This window comes from Protopterus annectens, chromosome 2.part2 (assembly GCF_019279795.1).
Source record: "Protopterus annectens isolate FY-2018-M chromosome 2.part2, PAN1.0, whole genome shotgun sequence".
In the NCBI taxonomy this organism is placed as follows: domain Eukaryota; kingdom Metazoa; phylum Chordata; order Ceratodontiformes; family Protopteridae; genus Protopterus; species Protopterus annectens.
Window position 1 is genome coordinate 399,650,253 of NC_056730.1, and position 21,668 is coordinate 399,671,920.

Genomic DNA, 21,668 nt, shown 5'->3' on the forward strand with positions numbered 1-21,668 from the left:
ATCTCGGGACATTTGACATTTTTAATATGTTTTGTCAGGACACAACCGCCCAAAGAGAGACTGTCCCTCGCAAAGTGGGACAGGTGGTAACCCTAACCCCACCAGATGCGCAGTATCAAGGACCGCCCAAAGCCCTCCCACCACTCTGCGCATAACTTTTACTTTTGGAAGTGCTTTGAATAAATGTCGGAAGACCATCGCCTGCAAAATGAGTATGCAAAGCCTTCTAATTACTTCGGTACAAACCCTTTTCTCTCTTATTTGCTGGTGCTGGTACTGGTGCTGGTGCATTGTGATATGACAGCAGTCCAATTTCCAGTGATCGTAAGGTTCAATTATTCAAACGAACACAGAATATGCTGCATTTATAAAAAAGTATTACAATATTACACTTAAAATTACAATTCTTTAAAGTGTGAGTGGTGCAAACACATAATATGCTACATGTATGCAAACTATTACAGCATTAGACAGACTTAAAATTGCAGTTCTGTAAGGGTGCGGGTGGCAACCTTTCTGGAAGGTCTCTTTATTGCATTTATTGAATTTATTTATTGTCCCACTCCCAAGGGCGGCCACGGTGCAGCGGTTAGCATTGTCGCCTCACAGCAAGAGGTTCTCCGGTTCGATCCTCGGCTGGGGTGCCTTCTCTGCGGAGTCTGCATGTTCTCCCTGTGGTCGAGTGGGTTTCCTCCGGGTGCTTCGGTTTCCTCCCACATCCCAAAGACATGCTGTTGGTGGATTGGGCACTCTAAATTTGCCTTGGTTTGTGTGCGTGTACCTTCCATGGAAGGTTGGGCGCTGGGCTGGCAACTCAACACCGTAAAAACTCTACTGCCAATCATGAGCGGACAGGTGATCTGCTGTGGCGACCCCTAACAGGGAAAAGCCGAAAGAAGAAGAGCTTTCTTAAATGCTTTTTGCACTAACATGCAGAGATCACAATGTATGCATTTTAGATTGTGTATGTATTTTTACAATAATATTATTCTGATATTTTTAATAATAGTTTGTTGATGCATTATTGTATAATCATAGAATAATGAAAGTGAATATTTTATATATATATATATATATATATATATATATATATATATATATATATAATTTTAATAATATATATCAGAGCTATAATTACTTTCCATACTCTTTTATCCACCAGCCTTGTCTTCAAAATATTTTTGGATTTAATCTTGCCATGGTGAATAAAAAGTAATTCTTGAGAGTGAGAACATCTCATATTGTTGGTTTAGACAGCATAGATGGCAGCAGGCCAGAGTAGATCCTCAGATCTTGGTCTTCATTCTGGAAAGTGGGTCTTATTAAGTGCATTTTATTGAGAGAGAGCGTGTGTACATCTGTATCTGTCTATATACAAATATATACAACTCCCAAACCAGATTGTAAGATGTATCTGCCTACTTCTAACTATAGTTAACTTATGTTACAGGAACTTACCTGCCCATAAAGATGTACAGAAACTTTCTGTCTGACATTATTGGATTACCTCAAGCTCAGTGTTAACATGTGTTTTTGTTTATGTAATAATTTATTTTGTTTTCTAGTATTGATAATGACACTGAATTTGTGATATGTACAGTAAATTTTTGACCACAGAGACTTTTGATTACATGATTTGTATAACAGTGGATTGACTTGGTGCACCTTTTTATTACTTCTTATTAAATTTTAATACATAAATAATTTTTTCCAGAGTTTAGAGTTCTCTTCCCACAGCTGACTGGTGTGCTGACACTTGCCTTCTTTATTCACAATTGCATTATCACACTCCTTAAGAGCAACAAGAATCAGGAAAATAATGTAAGTCTTTAAGGTTGTTTTCCTGTTTGCATAATTTGTGTACAAGTTAAACACAACTGTTAAATAAGACTAAAAAAACTGTAGAAGAAAATTATTCAAGGTTATTTTCTTGTTTGCATAATTTCTTTACAAGTTAAACACAACTATTAAATAAGACTAAAATAAACTTCTGTGTAGAAGAAAATTATTCCAAAGAAAGGTCAAACATGTTGGGATGGCATGAACCTGTAAACCAAGTCACCTGTATGCACTTGTACAGGCCTTGTGGCTGTATTGCTTTGTGAGAGTAAGCTGTTTACAGTGTGTAGTGGAACTGATTTGTGGTACTACATTTTGTATATTTCCATGGTACGTTATTTCTCATAGCATATTAAAATCTTTTACTGTATTTTGTGTATTTTTCTGTAGCACATGTTGATTGTGTACATTTTGTGTTAATGTTCCCAGTGAGGCTTTTCTGCAGTAAAAAAGATGTGAATGAGACGACCACTGACACTGATTTTTTTAACAGTTCATTAGTCTTTAGCTTTGCTTCTTGTTAAAAACGTAGTTATTTTATTCTCTGGACCCAGAGCTGTAAGTTAGTACACAAGAATAACCATCTGTTAGACCCAGTATTTGAAAATGTTGAGATGGAGGATCTGAGAGTAAGAAGTTAGAACTGACTATCATCAAGATGTGTTCTGAATAAAGTACTTTTGTAAGTATTTGCTTTTTAGTTCCTGACAGCAATTTGTTTTTATTTCTGACTACAAAAATGGATACCAAGAAAAAATATTAGACTGCCTGTGCATTTTCTGCAGAGGTGAGTGTTCTTTACAGGGCTGGCACCTGGAATACCAGCCAGTGTGTTGTTTTTCTTAACTCATTACCACCTATGTGGTGTGGAATGTCACTTCTAGAAAACTACATATCCCTACATTCCAGAACATTTTCTGAAAAAACAACTTTAAAAAATAAGAAAAACAAATGCAAATATTTTGTGAATGATGAAAGCTAATAAACCTGTACAGATATTGTTATCAGTAGGAAGAATTTTATACAGACAGTGCATTCATAGCTTTCCATAAATGCCATATTTATATAATAATGCATGCAAACCCAGAATGCTATTTTTTGCTAAAAGTTTGCAAATATATTATATCTTGGAAACTGTACACCCCAGACATATATTGTTAGAATGCCTTTGTAAACTAGACATAAACTTTCACGACATCAAGCAATTCTACTCTGAATGTATATTTATTAAGATATTTGCGAATTATGAAAGCAAATGCTTAATTGTATAATTGGCAATATAAATAACACTAAATATATTTCAGGATGTGCAACTTAAAATGCAAATATCAAAATCATTTTCAACAACATTAAAAATTTCACCTGATGCCATGATGCAGTAGTTTGCAAGTCACTTGCTTTTTGAATTAAGTACTTATGAAAATATTCCATTTTCATCATTACTGACAAACAACTAGCAATATCTCGACTGTAGTGTGATATAAACAGTCATTGATGATGAATTTTCCTTTTTCACACCAGACCCCAAAATAACATGTAGGTCTATTGGTTATAACAATATGAACGCAATTATGAAAATATGAATAATAAATGCCAAACAGTGATTAATTTCTGTACTGCAGGACATCCTAGATTAAATGTCTTAGTACCATTTTGTTAATAACATAGTATACTTTCTAATGCTGCCTGTTGTTACTTGGTAAATCACTTAGTTAAAGAACCCAGACACCAAAAAGATCTGGGCATTGTAAGAAGGTATGGGTATTAACTGGAAGTATACAAAAAAGACACAATAAGCTTGAATGTGTTAAAGGATGTAGTGTAACAGAGTAATACCCCAGGTGCTATATGGTGGGCCTTTCAGTTCCCCAAAAGATTTGGCTCCAGCATTACTTTTTAAATTAAAAATGCAGCTTAGAAGGTCATCCTGCAGGCAAATATTAGTGCCCAGGACTTTCTCAGAATGAAGTTTAATGGCCAAGCATTCATTGTCTGTAAGTTTGTCTCGGAGGATTAAGGCTGGAGCTTCTAACAAGCTTCATGGTGTAGTCCTGTGTTTGATTCTCTCAGTCTCCATTCCTCTACTCTGCAGTTCCAACCAGGTGTCCTTCCTTATCACTGTTGTAGTGGTCATAACATGGGATCACCTGCCAAGGATATCCCAATGTCCAGCCAGTATACCAAAGCCTTTATATCCTCCCAGCATACAGTGTCAGGCGTATGTTACCTGCGCAAGTGTAGGGCATAAAAGTGACATACACAAGCTCAATACTAAGTCTGCCGCCAGTTCGAACACCTTGGTTTAATGTTGGTCTGAATGCCTTTTGCTGATCTGGTTAATACCGAGACATTTAAAGATAACTGGGGTTCCTTTTTTTTTTTTATGTTTGCGTACTGAGAGTTCCTGTCTTCTAGGAAGGAAAATGTCAGTGTGGGAGGCAGATTCCCCATATAGTCACAAGAAATGTTTGTTCTGCTTAGGTGCTACACACAGTCATACCCAGTGTACCATTTGTCAGGCCTTTGTTTTGAGACCTCTTTGCATCTGTCTGTCTTCTTTGTCCATCTACCTTGAGAACCAACATCCCAAGCTTTTGACCCAGGCTACCATGGCTGAATCTGCCCAGACCGAGATACAACCATCTCTCAAAAAGACTAAAAAGTCTCAGTCTGAATCTGCTGCTCTCCAGCCTCTACTGGCATCTCTCGAGGTGGATGGAGACCCTGACGAACATGCGGTGCCAGTGACAGTTTCCTCTGCTGTGATCCTAAGGCTGTGCAAAAGTCCCCAGATTTTTGTTAGAGAAGAGTCTAGTCACAGCTCTGAGCCCCCTAAGTTGGTCACAGTTAACATACCATTAAAAAAGAAGCAGAAAACTAAAGATAATCTTCCATTGCTGAAGATCCTCAAAAAAATGTCAGGACTTTACCCAGGGTTTGTTCAATGTCCTGATGGCCTTGAAACCCCCTCAAGAATTATCTTTTTGTGCTTCTCCCTGGTCTTCTACACCCAAAAGAGCTATGGAGTCTGATTCCTCAGCAGAGGAGTTATATTCAGGAAATGAATCCTTGGCCTTTTCCTCACAAATCACTTCACTAATAGGCTATGGGTCAGAATATTCCTTGAGTCATGATTCTCCCTTTGAAAATTTATCCTTTGGTTTGAAAGCTGGAGCATTTAAGTAGGATTGCTCCCAGGTCTCTGAATTTCAAAAGATATTATCAACTTTATAAATGGAATTTCCCAACTCTTCTGCTATTCCCTTTGTTTTAGATGCTTTGTTGGATACATTTGTAGCACCTTCTTTTTCTCCTGATTCCAAACCCCAGCCCCCAAGAATCCTGATCATTTTTATACGGTGCCTGAGACCTTTAAGTGTTTTTACAAGTGTCCTTCATTAGAGCCTGCTGTTGCCTGTGTTTCTGCTGACACGCTATCCAAGCTTTTATCCTCTTCCAGAAGTTTCCCTTCTGATCAAGACAGTCATGCTATGAAGAGGTTGGGGAAACAAAGTTTATGCTTCTGCTACTTTGTCCTTTATGGGACATAAATTATTAGAACCGTATGACCAGTTGTGTTCTGGCCCTTTTATCTCAACTTGGGGGGGGGGGGTCATGTCAAGCCTTCCTGATTATGAAAACAAAACTGCTCCCCTTTTCTTGTTAAGCTCTTCTTCACAGGAAGCCCATCACTTTATCCAGTGTAGTTATGAAGCAGCTGATACATCTTCTGAAGCTGCTGCTTAGGTTCAGATATGGGCAGTACTTTTGGCTTCACTTCCAGATCTTACCTGATGATATTAAGGGTAAGCACCTAGATGCTCCTTTGGGCAACCAAAATCATTTTTGGTACTGCTGCTGAACTGTTTAAGATTCTAAAAGACAAAGGTAAAGTTGTGCAGGACCTTAAACAAATTTTTGTTTGTCCTATCCCCACATTTCAGAGAAGCTGTCATTCTAAGTCTGGCTTTGTTCATAGGCAACCTTGTCAGCATTCTAAAGGGAAAAGGTTCTTAAGCGCATGTTTTCTCATAAACCCTCCCAGACTTCTAAGATTCAAAACCACCCTTTTAAGACAAGTCTGCCTTCATTTGACATATTTTCTCCCCTTCCCCTCAGCCAGGTTCCCTTGACTGTCAGGCTTTCCCTTTCTCCCCCTCTCTGGCAGCAGAATACTTCAGACTCTTGGGTACTTTCTGTTATCTCTCACATTTATTTTGTGGTATGGAAATCCCGTGCCTCCTCTCCGGACGTCCTCAGCCTCCTCCAGACCAACTTCCTCACTTTTGTGTGGTCCTGCAAGATCTATTTGATCAGGTAACCATTCAACCCATTCCAGAATCCTAACAAGGAACAGGGATTTACTCCAGGATGTTTCTGGTTCCCAGAAAAGAGGGGTCATGGAGACGTAACCTAGATCTCTCCTTTCTTAACACTTTTCTAAAGATTACTTCTTTCCAAATGCTTTCCCTCTAGACTCTGTTTCCTCTTTTGCTTCCACAGTCTTTTCTGGTCTCTCTAGACCTAAAGGACACCTATCTTTAAATTCCCATTCACCCTTTCTTCAGAAAGTTTTTATGTCTGTCTGTTTCTTCCTCTCATTTTCAGTTCTTCCTTTGGTCTTTCTATGGCTGCAAGGATATTCAGCAAATGTATGAGCCCTGTCATATCCTTTTGCAGTCTTCAGGGATTCCAGATATTCCCATAACTGGATGGGCTGCTTGTTCAGGCCCCCTCCCAATCCAGGTTTCTTCAGGATATTAACAGTTTACCATGTTCTTTCCATGCAGTCTGGTATTCACCATCAGTCACATTTTTCTGGGTTGCAGGATCCAAACCATCCCAATGTTGCCTCTTGTCCTTGTCCCAAGGTTCCGTCTCTAACAACCCACTTTCAGTCTCTCTTTCCTGCAAGAGAATTTCTCATAGCCTTAGGATTCATGGCATTTACCATTCCCATGTTTCCCTTTGCCAAGCTTCATATGAGGAAGCTTCAGTCTTACCTAAAGATGGTTTGTCTCTCACTATACCACCCTCTAGAGTATCTGGTTCCTCTACTACCTTGCCTCAAACTTGAGTTTTATTGGTGGATTCGGCAGATCTCCTTCAATCCAGGTGTGCCTTTTCAGACTCCTACTCCTACTCAAGACCTTTTCACAGACATTTACGATTAGGTGTGGGGAGCCACTTCCAACAGTCTGAAGGTTTAGAGTGTCTGATGCATTCATCAGCAGTCAGATTACATGAACATAGAAGTTAGGGTGCTCATTCTTGCTCTACAGCCCTTCCATTCTCTTTTTTCTCCAGACCCTCTAAAGGTCTTTACAGACAATATCACAGTCATGCGATACATAAAAAAAAAAACAGGGGCGCACAAAGTCTTATCTTCTTTGCAGACTAGCCACTCAGGCCTGGGACTTTGCTATCCACCATCATACAACCCCTTCAAGCAGTCAACATCCCTTTAGAGCACAACTTTATAGCAGATTGTCTGAGCAGCTCCAGTATGCAACCTCAGACATGGATGCTTCACAAAGAGATGTTTCTGGACATAGCACATTGGTGGAGTTTTTCTCAACTAGATATTTCTGCCTCCCGTCTGAACAGACAACTTCATTCCTTCTGTTCCAGAGTCCCAAGTCATCTGACTTGAAAGATGGACGCCATATCCTTATCTTGGAAGGGAATGTTCCTATATGTTTACTGTCCTGTACTTCCTGGAGTCCTGAACAAGATCATGAAGTACTACCACAGAATTTTGTTGGTGACTCTGTTTTAGACCAGACAGAACTAGTTCCCCTTCTCTTTCACCTGGCCAGGGGCAATCATCACAAGTTATCTCACCAGATGGATCTTCTCACACAAGACAGGGGGGCTCTCTCATTCACCCTCACTTGGCCACTTTTCATTTGACATTTTGTATGAAAGGGTTTTGATCCGTTTTAGACACCATTTTCTTGAGTACATGCTTATGGTTCTGTAGAGGCAAGTAAACCTACTACCAGAAAATCCTGTGCATCTAAATGGAAGAGATTTTCTGTTTGGTGTCTCAAGCGTCACCGGGATCCCTTCTTAATGGGGGCCCTTTGGTTCTTTCCTACTTGTGTGAACTGTTCCATGCTGGCCTGGCATATTCTTCTGTTAAAGCTCACTTGTAAGCAATCACTTCTTTTCTGCCATTGAACCAGCCATTGACCTATCATTTTGAGGACAAACAATTCCTTAAAAGCATCCTACATATCAGGTCTCCAAGAAAGCCTATTCCTCCCTCTTGGGACCTTAATTTTGTACTTGAAAAAACTGACAGAAGGTTCTTTCAAGCTCACTGCTGCTGCTTCCTGCTTGTAACATTGCTCCTGGAAGACTGCTTTGTTGATAGCTCTTACTTCTCAGCCAAGAGAGTTTCTGTACTTCAGGCTGTTATGACGGGTCCTCTCTTTTTGATTTTTCTTACAGACAGGGTGTCTGTGCATACATATCCTTCTTTTATGCACAAAGTGATCAGTAAGTTGTCCCTTAATCCATCCATCTAGCTTTTTTCCCTGTCCACAGTCTGATAATAAGAAGGTTCTTCACACATTGGATTTACATAGACACCTCAGATATTATTTGGATAAGACAAAAGCTGTCCGCAAATCTGAGCAGCTTTTTCTTTTTATGCAGAAACATTGGGTTTGGCAGTTTCTAAGCAAACCATTTCCTCCTGGATTTCTAAGGTCATTTCTTTTTGTTGTTCCTTTCATAGTAAACAGATTTCTGCATAGGTTCAAGCTCATTATGCGACAGTAGTAGCCTGTTCTGGAGCTTTCTTTAGGGATCCGAATACTAGATCCATCCTAAAAACTACTACTTGGTCCTCTGTTCACACTTTTACTAAATATTATAAGTTGGATGCGATTTCTAGAGCCAGGACTGTCCTGCTTGGGGTTTTTGAGGGTTCCTCTGTGTCTTCTTCTTCACATCCTTTACAGTAGCTTTGGTAATCTCCTACATGTTATGGATACTACAGAAGTGATAAGGGGGTGATAGCATTATATAAGATCTTACCATAACAATAGATGTCCTTCTTTTTATTGTTTAAGTATTCAGCTCCTCCCCGTCCCCTAGGTGTGTACTAGGCTAATGGCCCTGGGGCCTTTAGAAACCTAGCCCTTAGGATTACCCTGGGATCATGCCACCTGACCTTAGTTCCCAGTACCTCTGTCGATTAAAGCCACTGGAGTGTTCCCTGGGGTGAATTGTCTATTTCCCATCCACTCATCAAGATTCCTCTTGAAGAGGGCCAGTGAGGTGCTCTGCTTGACATGCATGAGAAGTCTATTCATTAGCATGGGCAGTCTCTGGGTTATGAACCAGTCGTCCAGCATGTTCTGTTGATTTTGGTAATGAGGTTGAGGTCTCTGGAGTGTGTGATGCGGAGGGATTGGGATTTCTTTAGATGTCGCATTTCTAACAGAGCTGGGTCAGACATGCCTTTGTAAGTCAAGCAGAGATGGCCTCTAAGTAGGTGTTATGAGACAGAGAATAGTTTGAGTTGTTTTAGTTTGTCCATATAGGACAGATGTTTAAGGCCTAGGATCCTCTTTGTGAGGTACTTTTGCGGCCTCTCCAGTTGTTGCAGGTGTTTCGTGAGGTACATGCCAAATGGGGCATTGTACTCAATGATTGGCCTAATGAGGGAAGAGTAGAGGGAGACAATGACCTCTTTCTTCCTGGATGCAAAACCCTTAGTAATGAGATGTGCCACATAGAAGGACTTTCTGACCACAGTGGCAATGTGGTGGTCAAAAGAGAGGTTGCTGTCAACCTGTGTTCCCAGATCTCTTATAAAGACTTCTGTGTTCAGTGGACTACCATCGATGTGATAATTAATGGGAACCAGGTTTTTCCCAAAGAGGATGACAACATTTTCTGGCATTGAGCTTAAGGCCATGGTTCTGACACCAGTCGTTGGTCTCAGTGAGGCCTTTCTATAGTATGTCAGCATCACTCGGGGGGGTTAATAATAGCTCCTAACTTGCAATCATCTGCAAACTTTGTCAGCCAGAGTCCCTTTTTCTCTCTTTTTTTTCTGCTGGGAACTCTCTGCTGACCTAGAGGACTTTGCCTGTTTTGTCCTATTTCTCTTTTTCTTCTGTCTCCCTGGATGTACATGTTCTTTATGTTGGGGTTGCTGTAGTTCTCCTGGGGCTCTTCAGTTCAGAGTATCGAGCATTCATATGTTACCTTTATGCCTCACACTTGTGCGGGAAGCATATGCTCGACATACAATACTAGGAGGATGTAAAGGCGTTGGTATACTGGATAGGATTTGGGCTGTCTTTGGCAGGAGATCTCACATGTCATGAATACTGCAGTAATGAAAAGGACATCTGCTGATATGGCAAGATCTTGCACTAGCTAGGCAGTGATTTTGGCCTTCAACTAAAAATGAACCTCAACTTAGGTAACAAAATACAGAAATGTGCAATAAATAAAATTTGTTGTTGCGAACTAAAGGAAGATTTGCAGTAGTTCTGGGAGTCGGTTTTCCTTATTGAAAAAATATTGATGGTTCATTGCTGATATAGAGCACGAACATAAGTCAGCCTTTGGTGATAGATGAGCCTAAAATGAAATCTGGAAGTGAAAGTTCATGAAGTATGCATAAACTGATTTATGTGGCTACTCCCCACTGGCCTGTGATGTTTTTTTTTTTCATTGTGAGAACATGAACTGTTTGAAAATAAGGTTTCTTAAGATTTGCTGGTCAGCTAAAGTCAGAATGGCTTATTAAATAGACATATTTCTTTGTGCTGGAAAGGGAGTCATCTATTAAAACAGACTGTACACTGCTGAATATGTCCTGTCTGCAATTTTAATTTTTATCCTTGCAAAAAGAGCATACTCATCAATGTATACACCCAGTGCCTTCACCTATTTTTACTGCTTTTGTATCACAAATGTATTTTTAAACCAGGCATAGTGAACTGTGGCAACATTTGCCACATCCTGGTCAGCAGAAACTGGCAATGATGTAAGTTGTTATTCATTAGGAAAAAATGTAATCTGGCAGATAAATTTAATTTTATTATTTTGTATGGCCACAGGTACATTTTTTCTGAATTCTGTGTATGTCATCCAGGGAAATGTGAATGGGTTTTAACTTCCTGATTAAACTTCCTCAGTGTTACTATTCCTCAGATGTCATTGTTGTTATTTATAAAACATGATTTCACTACATATGCAAGACTACTGTGCACTGTTTTAGGAGTATTTTCTTCTTTCCCTACTGTTGTGCTATATTGAACTTGGTGTATATAAGTAAGGGGTGTGTGAAGTATAGGAGGGCTTGCCTCCTGGGTGTGCTTCTGGAGGTTGTGTTCTTACTCAGGTACAATAGAGCCTTTCATTCTTGATCAGTCATATCTTGACTAATTAGAAGCATTTTCCCCAGTGCAAAAGAAGAACTGAAACAGGAAGCACTATAGTTGAGAAAAATTCAAAGCCAGGTGGCTTTTTATACCAGATTTCATAAAAAGATTAGGAAAGAATGAGTTCATAAGAATGAAGATATAAATAACAGAAAACAAGAAAAAACATAAGTATCTAAAAAAACTGAGAAAAATGGCTCTGGAAATTCCTAGTGTATCAGTATTTGAAACCAAGTGTATTGTAAAACATAAGCTTACTTTGGAAGAAATGGATAGTGAGATTAAAAAAAATTCAAAGGCAGTGAGCATACCAAGAGCTGGCATATTAACTACTTTATTACACACAATGCAGTAGAGCAGGTGTATGAAATATATGAAGCCGTTCTGTAAAGATATATACCCATACCTCCCAACCGTGCCGAATTACTCAGTTTTTACCAAGTTTGGGGGTTCAAATGAAGGGGTGCCATGATTCCCAAGTGGCACCCCTTCATTTCTGAGTTTTTTCTTTTGTTTTTTAATTTTCGCATTGTTGGAGCTGATATCATCAAGTTTACGATGACGTTGGCTCCGTCAGGGCTACCAGCCTGTCAGAATTGAGCTCAAGGAGCTCACGTATTTCCGGCTGGCCTGGCTGCTCAAATGCGAGCAGGAACAGCACCAAACAAACGGATTATATCAAGCACGGCAGTTACAGCACTGTGAATTATTTATTTATGTTCAGGCCGGGGAACCTCTGGAATGAAGACGACGACTCCAGCAGTGGAATGAAGACTGCCAGTAAGGAAACATTCAGAGAAGTGTGTGTGGGGGTGGGGAACAGATTACTTTGCTCTCACTCAGTATTAACAATATTATTCATTTAATGACTGCTGCATATTCAGTCTGTGTAGTCTTTGAAAAACTTGAACAGCATGCTAATATGGGGACTGTATGTTATGTACTTGTATGTCTAGACAAATCATTTTTCACATAATTTTCTTACTGACCCCACTGGTCTTGTCTTCCTTTCTTATACAGTTAAAAATCAAAAGGGACGATGCTCTTTATTAATTTTCAACATTGTTGTGTATGGAAAGTAGCAGACGCATTACGTATAATAACACAGGATGCATCCAAGCTGTATTTCTATGAAATGGGCTTTGTTTTATTTGTAAATGGGTGCTGTGGAAAGGGACACCAGTGCCAGTGCTTGTAACTCATATAAAATGATAACACTGATTTACGGTCAGAATTTCTTGCTACAGTACTCTTACTGTGGGACAAAATGCAATATCATAAACAGCTGTGTCATATGTTCAGAAAACTAGCATGCTTAATTTTTCTTGTACTAAAACCAACCCTTGCACAATACCTTGTTGAGTCGCTGATATATAATTTACGTTGCAGCCACATTATGTCATGGAGGCATGCAAACAGGCTAAAGGATGGAAATGAAAGTGACAGCAACATGGCAGAGTTAAGCACATTGAGCTGCACCCATTGGTTTTGATTGCTTTGCTGGTGCTTCTCTTTTGAAAGATAAGGAAACTTAGAAAGAAAGTAACATATTGTGTTTGCTATTTTCTGAATCTTAATGGCTCAGAGAGAAGACAATATGCTAATTTCTCACTAGGAATTTTAATTGTATTAGTGTATTTGGTGATTTGTTTGTTTGCTTATTTATTTACTTTGCTGGAATTGTGACAGATTTCTAATTAAACTGCAGTAAAGATGCTGTGATTTTATTGTTTTCAAAGTAATGGGTCACAGGCGGTTGTCTAAAAAGCCTAAAGGAAGCTTGTGCATTAGTAATGTTCTCCTATAGATTCAGGCATGTATGCCCAGGATAAAGTTTGAAATTTACTAAGCTGAGATGAACTGAACAACCTCACCTGTGTTGCGTGGTATGTATTACTTCTTATCTTACATGTAGGGCAGATGAGCATTCACTCTGTAAAAACTTTTGATCTAGTTTTATTTGTAGTGGCCAACTTGGTATATTACACTGACAGGCATGAAATTAAGATTCCAACAAAAATCAGCATGGCAGAGCTGGGAGCACTTGCACCCATATCCTTTTTCAGAATTTGATAGTGGGTCTGTTTTAGAAGACAATTGATTCTTAAGTAGCAAAGTTAATTGAATCTGTTAATTTATGGCTGTATAAAGCTACAAGAAAAGGAACATAGTTGTTTTCTTGCTTTTTCGTAAATGAACAAAAAGCCATTTAATTTATCAAATGTAGTCCTGATAACTAAACAACAACGTCTCTGACTTTGCCCTTGTATTCAGGCCAGGTTCCTTCTTACCTTAAGTACTGTACAATATAAAAAGCAGGCAGGATCTGGGTGGAGACAGCAAGACCATGTCATGACTCTCACAAGTGTAGCTAGCAGAAGAAACTAGCAAAACGGAAAAAAATTAGGTGAGGCACAGCAGGCAAAGTTCTACAGTTTTTGTATAAGGGGAGCTTTGCAAAGGCAACCTAAGCCATGAGTGAATAAAACAGCGGGGTGCCTGCCCCAATTTCTGACACAAAATATTACCATTGTCATTACAGTTCAAAGTTTTCACTAGTGAACACTTCCAGAGCCAGCTGTTTTGGATGCTTGACCGTACTTACTGGTCTGTGACCTCTTCCTGAATGCAGCACCTTTTTTGGCCGGATTGCTTTACTTGTTTCACCAGCACTTCGCTTATCAGGACAGAGAAGTTTTAATGCCAACTCTGTTTTCATTGTGAGACAGTATTGCTTTGTTTACCAGATATCTATTAGTGTTTGTGCATTGTTGTGCTGTAAAATGTAAAAATAAAATCCAAATAATCAATGTAGAAGTAAAGCAGTATGCACACATTAGTGTTTATGGTAAATGGGGCGAAATAGCCAGGTAATGGGACATGGCTGCAGGGGGACTCTGGTGCCATATTTTGGTTGTCTGTTCTTCAGTTTGCATTTGAAAGTTAATATCCCACAATTCCATTGGAGTGGGTGGGGCTACATAATGATTTATGCAGATTAGATGTTAATCAGCATACAGATTTGTACCTATTTTTCATGAGCATTGTCCAGATTTTTGATGTTTCCAGGTTGAGAGGTATGTACATACCTAGCATATTTCTTTGATGTCATTATTAACAGTATGTATTCTAAGGCAGGGTTATGAACCCAAGAACACCATCTTGATATTGCTGCTATCTCAGTCTTTGCTAAAACAGTGTGATAAGCTAACAAGCACTGAATTACTCTACCATCCATTCTGCAATGCTTAGCTCACATTAAGTTTGTGGGAGGCATGCTTATTGCTAGACACATTTCAGCTGAACTTCTGACTCACTCTCCAGATGTTAGCGAAAACGATCCAGACCAGGTCTCCTGTATGTGTCTAATTGGTGTGTGTCTGAAATTAACTGTAACCCTCCCTTACAGTCTGCCTTTCATTACCATAGAAACAGGCACCTTTTAAGCACCACTGCCAGCCAGCCATAGGGGAAGTAATACTATCTTGTTAGATGATTTTTAACCTGCAGTGGAGCGCAAACACTAAAATGTACTTAACTTATTTGATCTTTATTTTGTACTGCAAACTGAGCTGGAGCAGATCAACCCAGTCAACTTCACATTCTTCTTGGCTGTGTGCCCATACTAATATTCTCAGTAGGTCCTCCCATCCTCACTGTCATTTACTAACTGCTACCTTATTTTTCTGAATGACCGAATGAGAAAGTACTAAATCCCAGGCTACATCTTCACATTTAGATCTTTGAGAAGCACTCACAAGCCTTTCTTCTAGTAGATTTGCAACTCAAGAACTGGACTTGTATGACAGAGCAAAGTGACTGCAGTAAAACTGCAATTGTTCCTTTTAAAAATCCTTCTACCACAAAAAGACACATACTTTCTCATAATCAGAGTGCACAAACCCCAGCACATCTTCTTGGATGAACACCAGAGTGAAAGATAGCACCATACTTGAAACATGTAGCTTGGAGGTCTTTCAAAGTTCTCAACTCACACTCCTTTGAGGTGAAATCATTTAATATCTGAAACTGTTATGGAAATACTCTTCCAAACTAAGGCCAGCTAATGTAAAGACTTCCAAACTAAGATTCTAAATAGCTGTTAATGTTTCTAGTTACAGTGAACAGCTTATCAGACATATCAGAAGCACTTCTTCCCAAAACAGAACATAATAGCCAGAACCTATCCAAACCTGCTCCTAAAGTATATATCTATTTGCTGAACAATTCAGACTTCAATATCACTGTTTAACCCTTACAGTCATCAGTAATATTGCTCATCTTGAAGGTTATATCAGTGACGGCACTCCTGTCTTCCCATTTCAGAAGGCTTCCATTGAGGATGTGAACTCATGGATAAGGAACCTGCCTAACTTTGGTGGAAACAGATCTGTTAGTCTCACTTCTAAAATCCATCTGACTTCTAAAATCCTTAAATCTTGTGGCACCTTTGTAACACTGTCACTCAGGTGCATCATTAACTTTTCACTGTCAAGTTGTACATTCTGTGATATTTGGACATGATCTATAGTTATACCTGTTTCCAAACAGGAGAACCTACCACTTCTCCAGCCCTACCATCACTTATTCCCTCCTCTCCTCACTCTCAGAAATACTCAGAAGTGCCATCTCATCTCAGTTTACAGATCATCTCAACTCCTTTAACCTCTTAATTCTCAGCAACATGGTTTCAAGAATGGGGATATTACCTTAACCACAAATCATATCCTCCAAAATATGCACAAAAGACAAACTCACCAGGACTGTCTTTGCTAACTTCATTAGGAGAGCTGATTCTGTGCCGCACCCAAACCCTTACAGGAGCTTAGCAGATTGATGTTTCCCCTAACTCAATTAACTGGATGTATAAGGTGATAACAGGAAATTGTGTCCAACTCAGAGCAGACTAGCCTGAACACCCCTTAAGGCTGTATCCTGTCTCCACTTTTTTGCCCTGTTTTCATCTGTGCTTTCTCAGTTACACTACCTAATGTACTTTTCCTATTCTGTGCAGAAAACATGGTCATATAGTCATCTAATCCATCATCCATTAACGTTAGCTCCTCTGTTGTCAACCAGCCTTAGAGTAGTTCAACTATGATTCAGTTCTTTTGGGTATGTCATTAAATGGCAAAAACATAGAAGCCATGATTTTTGATTTGGAACCACAGAATTCCTGTCTCAGATTCTTGATACATGGTCTGTAACTTCACCACTGGGGTGAGGATTCACTTGACTCAGTATAGCAGTTTACCTGCTTGGATTCTGGCTTGACCAGCAACTCACATTTTCAACACATCTCAGCACACTGTCTTCTGCTTAGGGATCTGCTGGGTACCCACCACATAATTTCACTTCTACTTAACTGTGTGGCAAAAATCGACCATTGCAAAAAGTGTTCTTATCCCAGCCTTGGAATATAGACTCCTATTAGTGCACAAGTAATAGAATATAGAGGAAAAGCCCTTATAATTGACAGCTCTGATTAGACACTTTCTTTGCCCTTTCAGAAATGGTTAAGGGGTCAGCCACACAGTGCCCTGCCTCCTTAGAGTTAATGTTATGGATATCACTAAGTTTGTAAGCATATTTCGAGATCTTGCATTATCCCGTCCTGCCACTTTTGGGAAGTCACCATCAGGTGAATATGAATCCAATAACTGCAGCTACTCCAAACCCCTTGAGCTCCTTTCATGCTCCTATGATACACTTATCTCCCCATGTAATTCTTGAATCTCATTTTCCACCCAAGTGAGCAGACATGCTCTCCAACACTTGTGTCCAAGTGGAATATTTTGTAGTTTTTTCTGGCAGTTTCTTTACCTTTTCTTTCCTTGCCCTCTAGTGTAAAACAAAATCTTTCTCTTTGTTTTCTTTCCCTTGTTCTGGCTAGGCGATTTGGACCTAGTTACTGATTTACAGGCTCTTTGTTTGGTATTGTAGCTGTCACAGGTAGCTTCGGAGAAACGCAAGGCCTTAGCTGTCCAGCAACAGATGTGCCACAACATTGTTCAGGCTCAATACACTGCCACAGAAAGTCACAGGATATGGTTAGAATACTATGTGATCTACATAAAGAATGTCATTATTACATGAGAATGGAAGATGCAAGGGATAATGCAATGGTGATTCTTATTCACAGTATGGTTGCACACACAGCAGCCATGTTTACTTCCATACGTACACTGGTAAAGATTTACTAGGCACAAATAGGAATCAAATTTGGCCATCTTTTGTTGGAGAGGGTTTCCTGCAACCTAGTGGCAGGAGTGTGCAGTTAGAACTTGTCTGATTGAAGGTTGCCAGAACAGGGCTCAGTTTTGAGCTTTTTTATTAGTTAATTGGTTAATTTGTTTAAATCATTTTGCTCTCATTTGCTACATAAGTAATTCCAAGCCATCTGCTGATCTCTGCAAAACTTAAGTAGAATTTTCACTGTATAGTGCACTTTTGAACTGCATTTTTTACCATATTACTGCTTATTTGAACTGTTTTTTTTAAATGGTTGCACTTTGTGTGCTGTAGGATAGACTAGATTCAGACCTGCTGAATCTAGTTCTGTTTGTATTACTCAATCACTAAACCAGGCCATCTTTTATTGGAAAGGATTCCCCTGCATCCTGGTGGCAGGAGTGTGCCGTTAGAAGTATTCTGATTGAAGGTTTCTGGAACAGGGCTTAGTTTTGAGCATTTTTACTGGTTAATTTGTTTATATCAGTTTGTGTTTGTTTTCTACATAGCACTGTGTTTGTGCATTGTGCACTGCTGCGCAGTAATGGGAACAGTTGGTGGTTATAGACGCAAACACACTTGCCTGCAAATTTCCCCTTAGTACTCTGCTGGTGTTCCATCGGTGGGTTCTCGTGATTGTCCCTGACTGACAGGTGATACATTAAGCAAAGCTCCTGAGGTACCAACACAGATCCTACCCAGTAGCTCTTTGTATTTTTTGTCCTCTACTTTACCTGGTCCTTCCTGTCCTCTCCCTGTTTTCTGACCACATCAACTTACCTAAAGTTATGGACAAACAATTTCCCACAGTTTCTCCAGCCAGCCTGGTCAACATGGGCATCCTGAGGCAATGTATCAATTGTCTCATGTACATTGACAGCCCACTTCTTCTAGTCCACACAAATTCATTATGTGAGAGCTGCATCTATATTAAGAACCTAGAATCCAGGCCCTCTCGCTCACCAGTCAGTCCATCTGATATTATGCAGGTTGCCAACATTCACACCTCACCTCCTACACTTACCAAACCAGCAACACAGAAGCCTACATACTGTATGCAGAAGTCCTTACAAGAAGCTTACCTAAACATCAAAGACCTCCCAAAAACAAACTAGCTTCACATAATACATCCTCTGCAGAATGTAGTACACCATAATATGTCACACACCAGTGTCTCGCCAGTAAGCCCCTAAGGCATAACATAAAAACAAACATCTTAGTCATAGTCAGCTAAGTTGTAAGATACATAAATGTCCCTGTCACCAGGTTGGATAAGGAAAAGTCAAAGTCAGCTGTCAGGATCCAGCACATGACACAAGCACTCAAGTCTCTCAACAACAGGCACTGTTATGACTCTGTCACAGACCATGTTGGTGTGAACGACTTGAAACATACCTCAGTAGAATATATGAAGAGGGACATGACTGAGCTCTTGGATTATGTGTCTGAGGCAGGTATGTTCCTAGCCTTAAGCAGCATTTTACCTTTGCCTAGGATGATACCTCCATACAAACAAAAAATGATTGACTTCAACAATTGGCTTAGTTTCTGGTGTCTTTCAAAGGGGATCCAGTGTCTGTCAGCCTGGGATGACATGGTCGACAGACCTTGAGGTTTTCACAGAGGTGGTCCTCATCTGTCATCCCTAGGATTTCGGTTACTGGCTAAGGTTCTTAACATCCCCATAGTGACTTTTTTAGACAATGTCACAAGAACAAAATTCCAGACATAAAAAAGCTCTCTAAAAACAATATTAAGGTTATGCTGCTAAATGCTAGGAGTCTAAATCAGAAACTGCACTCACTAGAAGCAGTCCTCACCCTGGAAATGCTGACATTTGTGTAGCCACTGAAACCTGGTTTAAGGCTGCTGAGAGCACCCCAGTTATACCAGGTTACATTTCCTTCCACACGTTCAGACCACAAAATGAAGGCATGAGAACTAAAGGAGGTGATTATCAATATTCATTAAAGATCAATATACCTCTAGATTGGTTAAACAGCATGATTCCCTTGAATTACTTCAATTGCAATTGACTGTAGGTAAGACCCCTCTTCAGGTTATTGCCAGCTATAGGACCCCTTCCATGAATCAGGATATCCACTCAACCTACTTGGATCTACTTGAGACAATCAAGACGCAAACAGTTACCCCGGTTTTGGGTGACTTTAATTACCCACCCATAAACTGCATAAATTGTGTTCTAACTCACTTACCCAAAGGTTCCTGGACTTCATAGGTTGGTACTAGGCTATCGGCCCTAAGGCCTATGCAAGCCTAGCCATGACAATTTCCTGGAAATTTCTTTCCACAATATTTACTTCTCTGGGCCCCTGTCTAGCAGGGTGACTGACATGATCCCCGGGGTGAATTTCCCATCTCCATCCAATCATCAAGGTTCCTTTTGAAAAGGGCCAATGAGGCGCTCTGCTTGACATGTATGGGCAGTCTATTCCAGAGTATGGGGAGTCTCTGGGTCAGGAACCTATCCCTCCAGCATGTTTTGTTCATTGTGATGATAAGGTTTAGATCCCTGGAGCGTGTGGCTCTGAGGGATTGGGATTTCTTTAAGTGGAGCATGTCCAACAGCTCAGGGTTTGACATGGCCTTGTATGTTAAGCAGAGATCGCCTCTGAGTAGACGATATGCCACAGAGTATAGCTGGAGTTTTTTTAGACGGTCAGCATATGGCATCTGCTTTAGGCCTATGATTCTTTTAGTAAGATATTTCTGTGGCCTTTCCAGCTGTTGCAGATGTCTTGTGAGGTGCATACCAAATGGGGCATTATACTCTATAATGGGTCTAATGAGGCCATTAACTCCAGTGGCCTGAACCAGCTGGTTGACACACCCACATGGTACTCAAACATCCTGGGCCTGGTGCTCACCAACATGGGAGACTGCTGCACCACCCCCAGTTTGAGGCCATCCATAGTCGGCCTTAGGCATAGGCCAACTAGGCAGCCGCCTAGGGCGCCGCTGTAGCAGGGGTGCTTTTCCAGTATTTATTTAGTGTAGGCAGACCAAGATGGGGGGCACCTAGGTGGTGTGGGGGGGCGCCGTGGATCCCTTTTGCCTAGGGCACCAGCTGACCTAAGGCCGCTGCTGAGGCCATCCCTGGTTAGATGTAACCACAAATCAGTCTCACTAGACCTAACTATAACACAAGACCCCCCCCCACTTAGCAACAAGTAGACTAAAAACTTCTCCAAGGCCAATTACAACCTTTTTATGTGATGGCATAAATAACTTCATAGCCCCTCTCCCCCACTGATGGAGCAGACACCTATGCTGAGTTATACACCAATGCTTTATACAAACACCTGTACAACTGTATTGACTCTGCTGTACCTGATAGAACCAAAGTAAGATCTGCTTGATGGACAACTGCCATTAACAGCTTGTACAGCAGGAGAAAGAAATTGTTGTCCAAGAGCTGGAAGGAATGATCTCAAAACTGGAAACACTCCCTCCTCAACTTAAGCAAGCACATAAGACTCTTAGTGAAGAGTTCCAAAGCTAACTACAAAAATAAATTAGCTTCCCTAACTAAATATAACCACAAGGTGTTCTTTAGTTACATCAGTAACTTCAAAGGTAAGGCCCAGATTTGCGCTTAACTAGTAGTTAATGGTACTACATGTATAGAATCTGTTGATATAGCAAACCTGCTGGCTGACAGTTTCAATGAAAACTCAAATCCCCTGTCCCCACCACATATACCTCAAGGCATCCCAAACACCTCTGCCTAGTATCTCTGAGGAGAAAGTCTTAAATGCCCTCTCCAGTGCCAAAAACACAGCCTCTATGGGACCAGACAACTGTCTGTATTCTACATGAGTTTAAACAGGAGTTAGCATTACCATTGAGCATGCTTTACACTGTCAACCTAAGCACTGGCTTTATCGCATTGGAATGGAAAACAGCTACAGTCATCCCCTTGCAAAAAGGGGGTGCATCCACAGACCCTGGGAACTATAGACCCATTATCCTGGCCATCCTTATCTGCAAGGCCATGGAACAAATCATTATGGACCTTATTAAAAAAGATGTAGAAAATCTCCAAATGCTCGACCCCACCCATTTTGGCTTTGTCAAGGAGAGATCATGACGGTTAAACTTGGTGGACTTCTTCAAGGCAGTCAACAAAGCCGTAGACGAGGGCATATCTGTGCATACAGCGAA

At 40.3% G+C, this 21,668-nt stretch overlaps 1 protein-coding gene across 5 annotated transcripts in view; it reads left to right on the top strand.

Annotated features, from left to right (window-relative positions):
• The window catches only part of SLC38A9 (solute carrier family 38 member 9), a 1,477,321-nt gene that overhangs the window by 1,061,132 nt on the left and 394,521 nt on the right, over positions 1–21,668 (top strand). For all 5 annotated transcript variants that reach the window (XM_044063918.1, XM_044063920.1, XM_044063923.1 and 2 more), the window contains one exon: positions 1,715–1,821. In XM_044063918.1, coding sequence (XP_043919853.1) covers positions 1,715–1,821 — 107 coding nt within the window. The remainder of the gene's footprint in view (positions 1–1,714; positions 1,822–21,668) is intronic.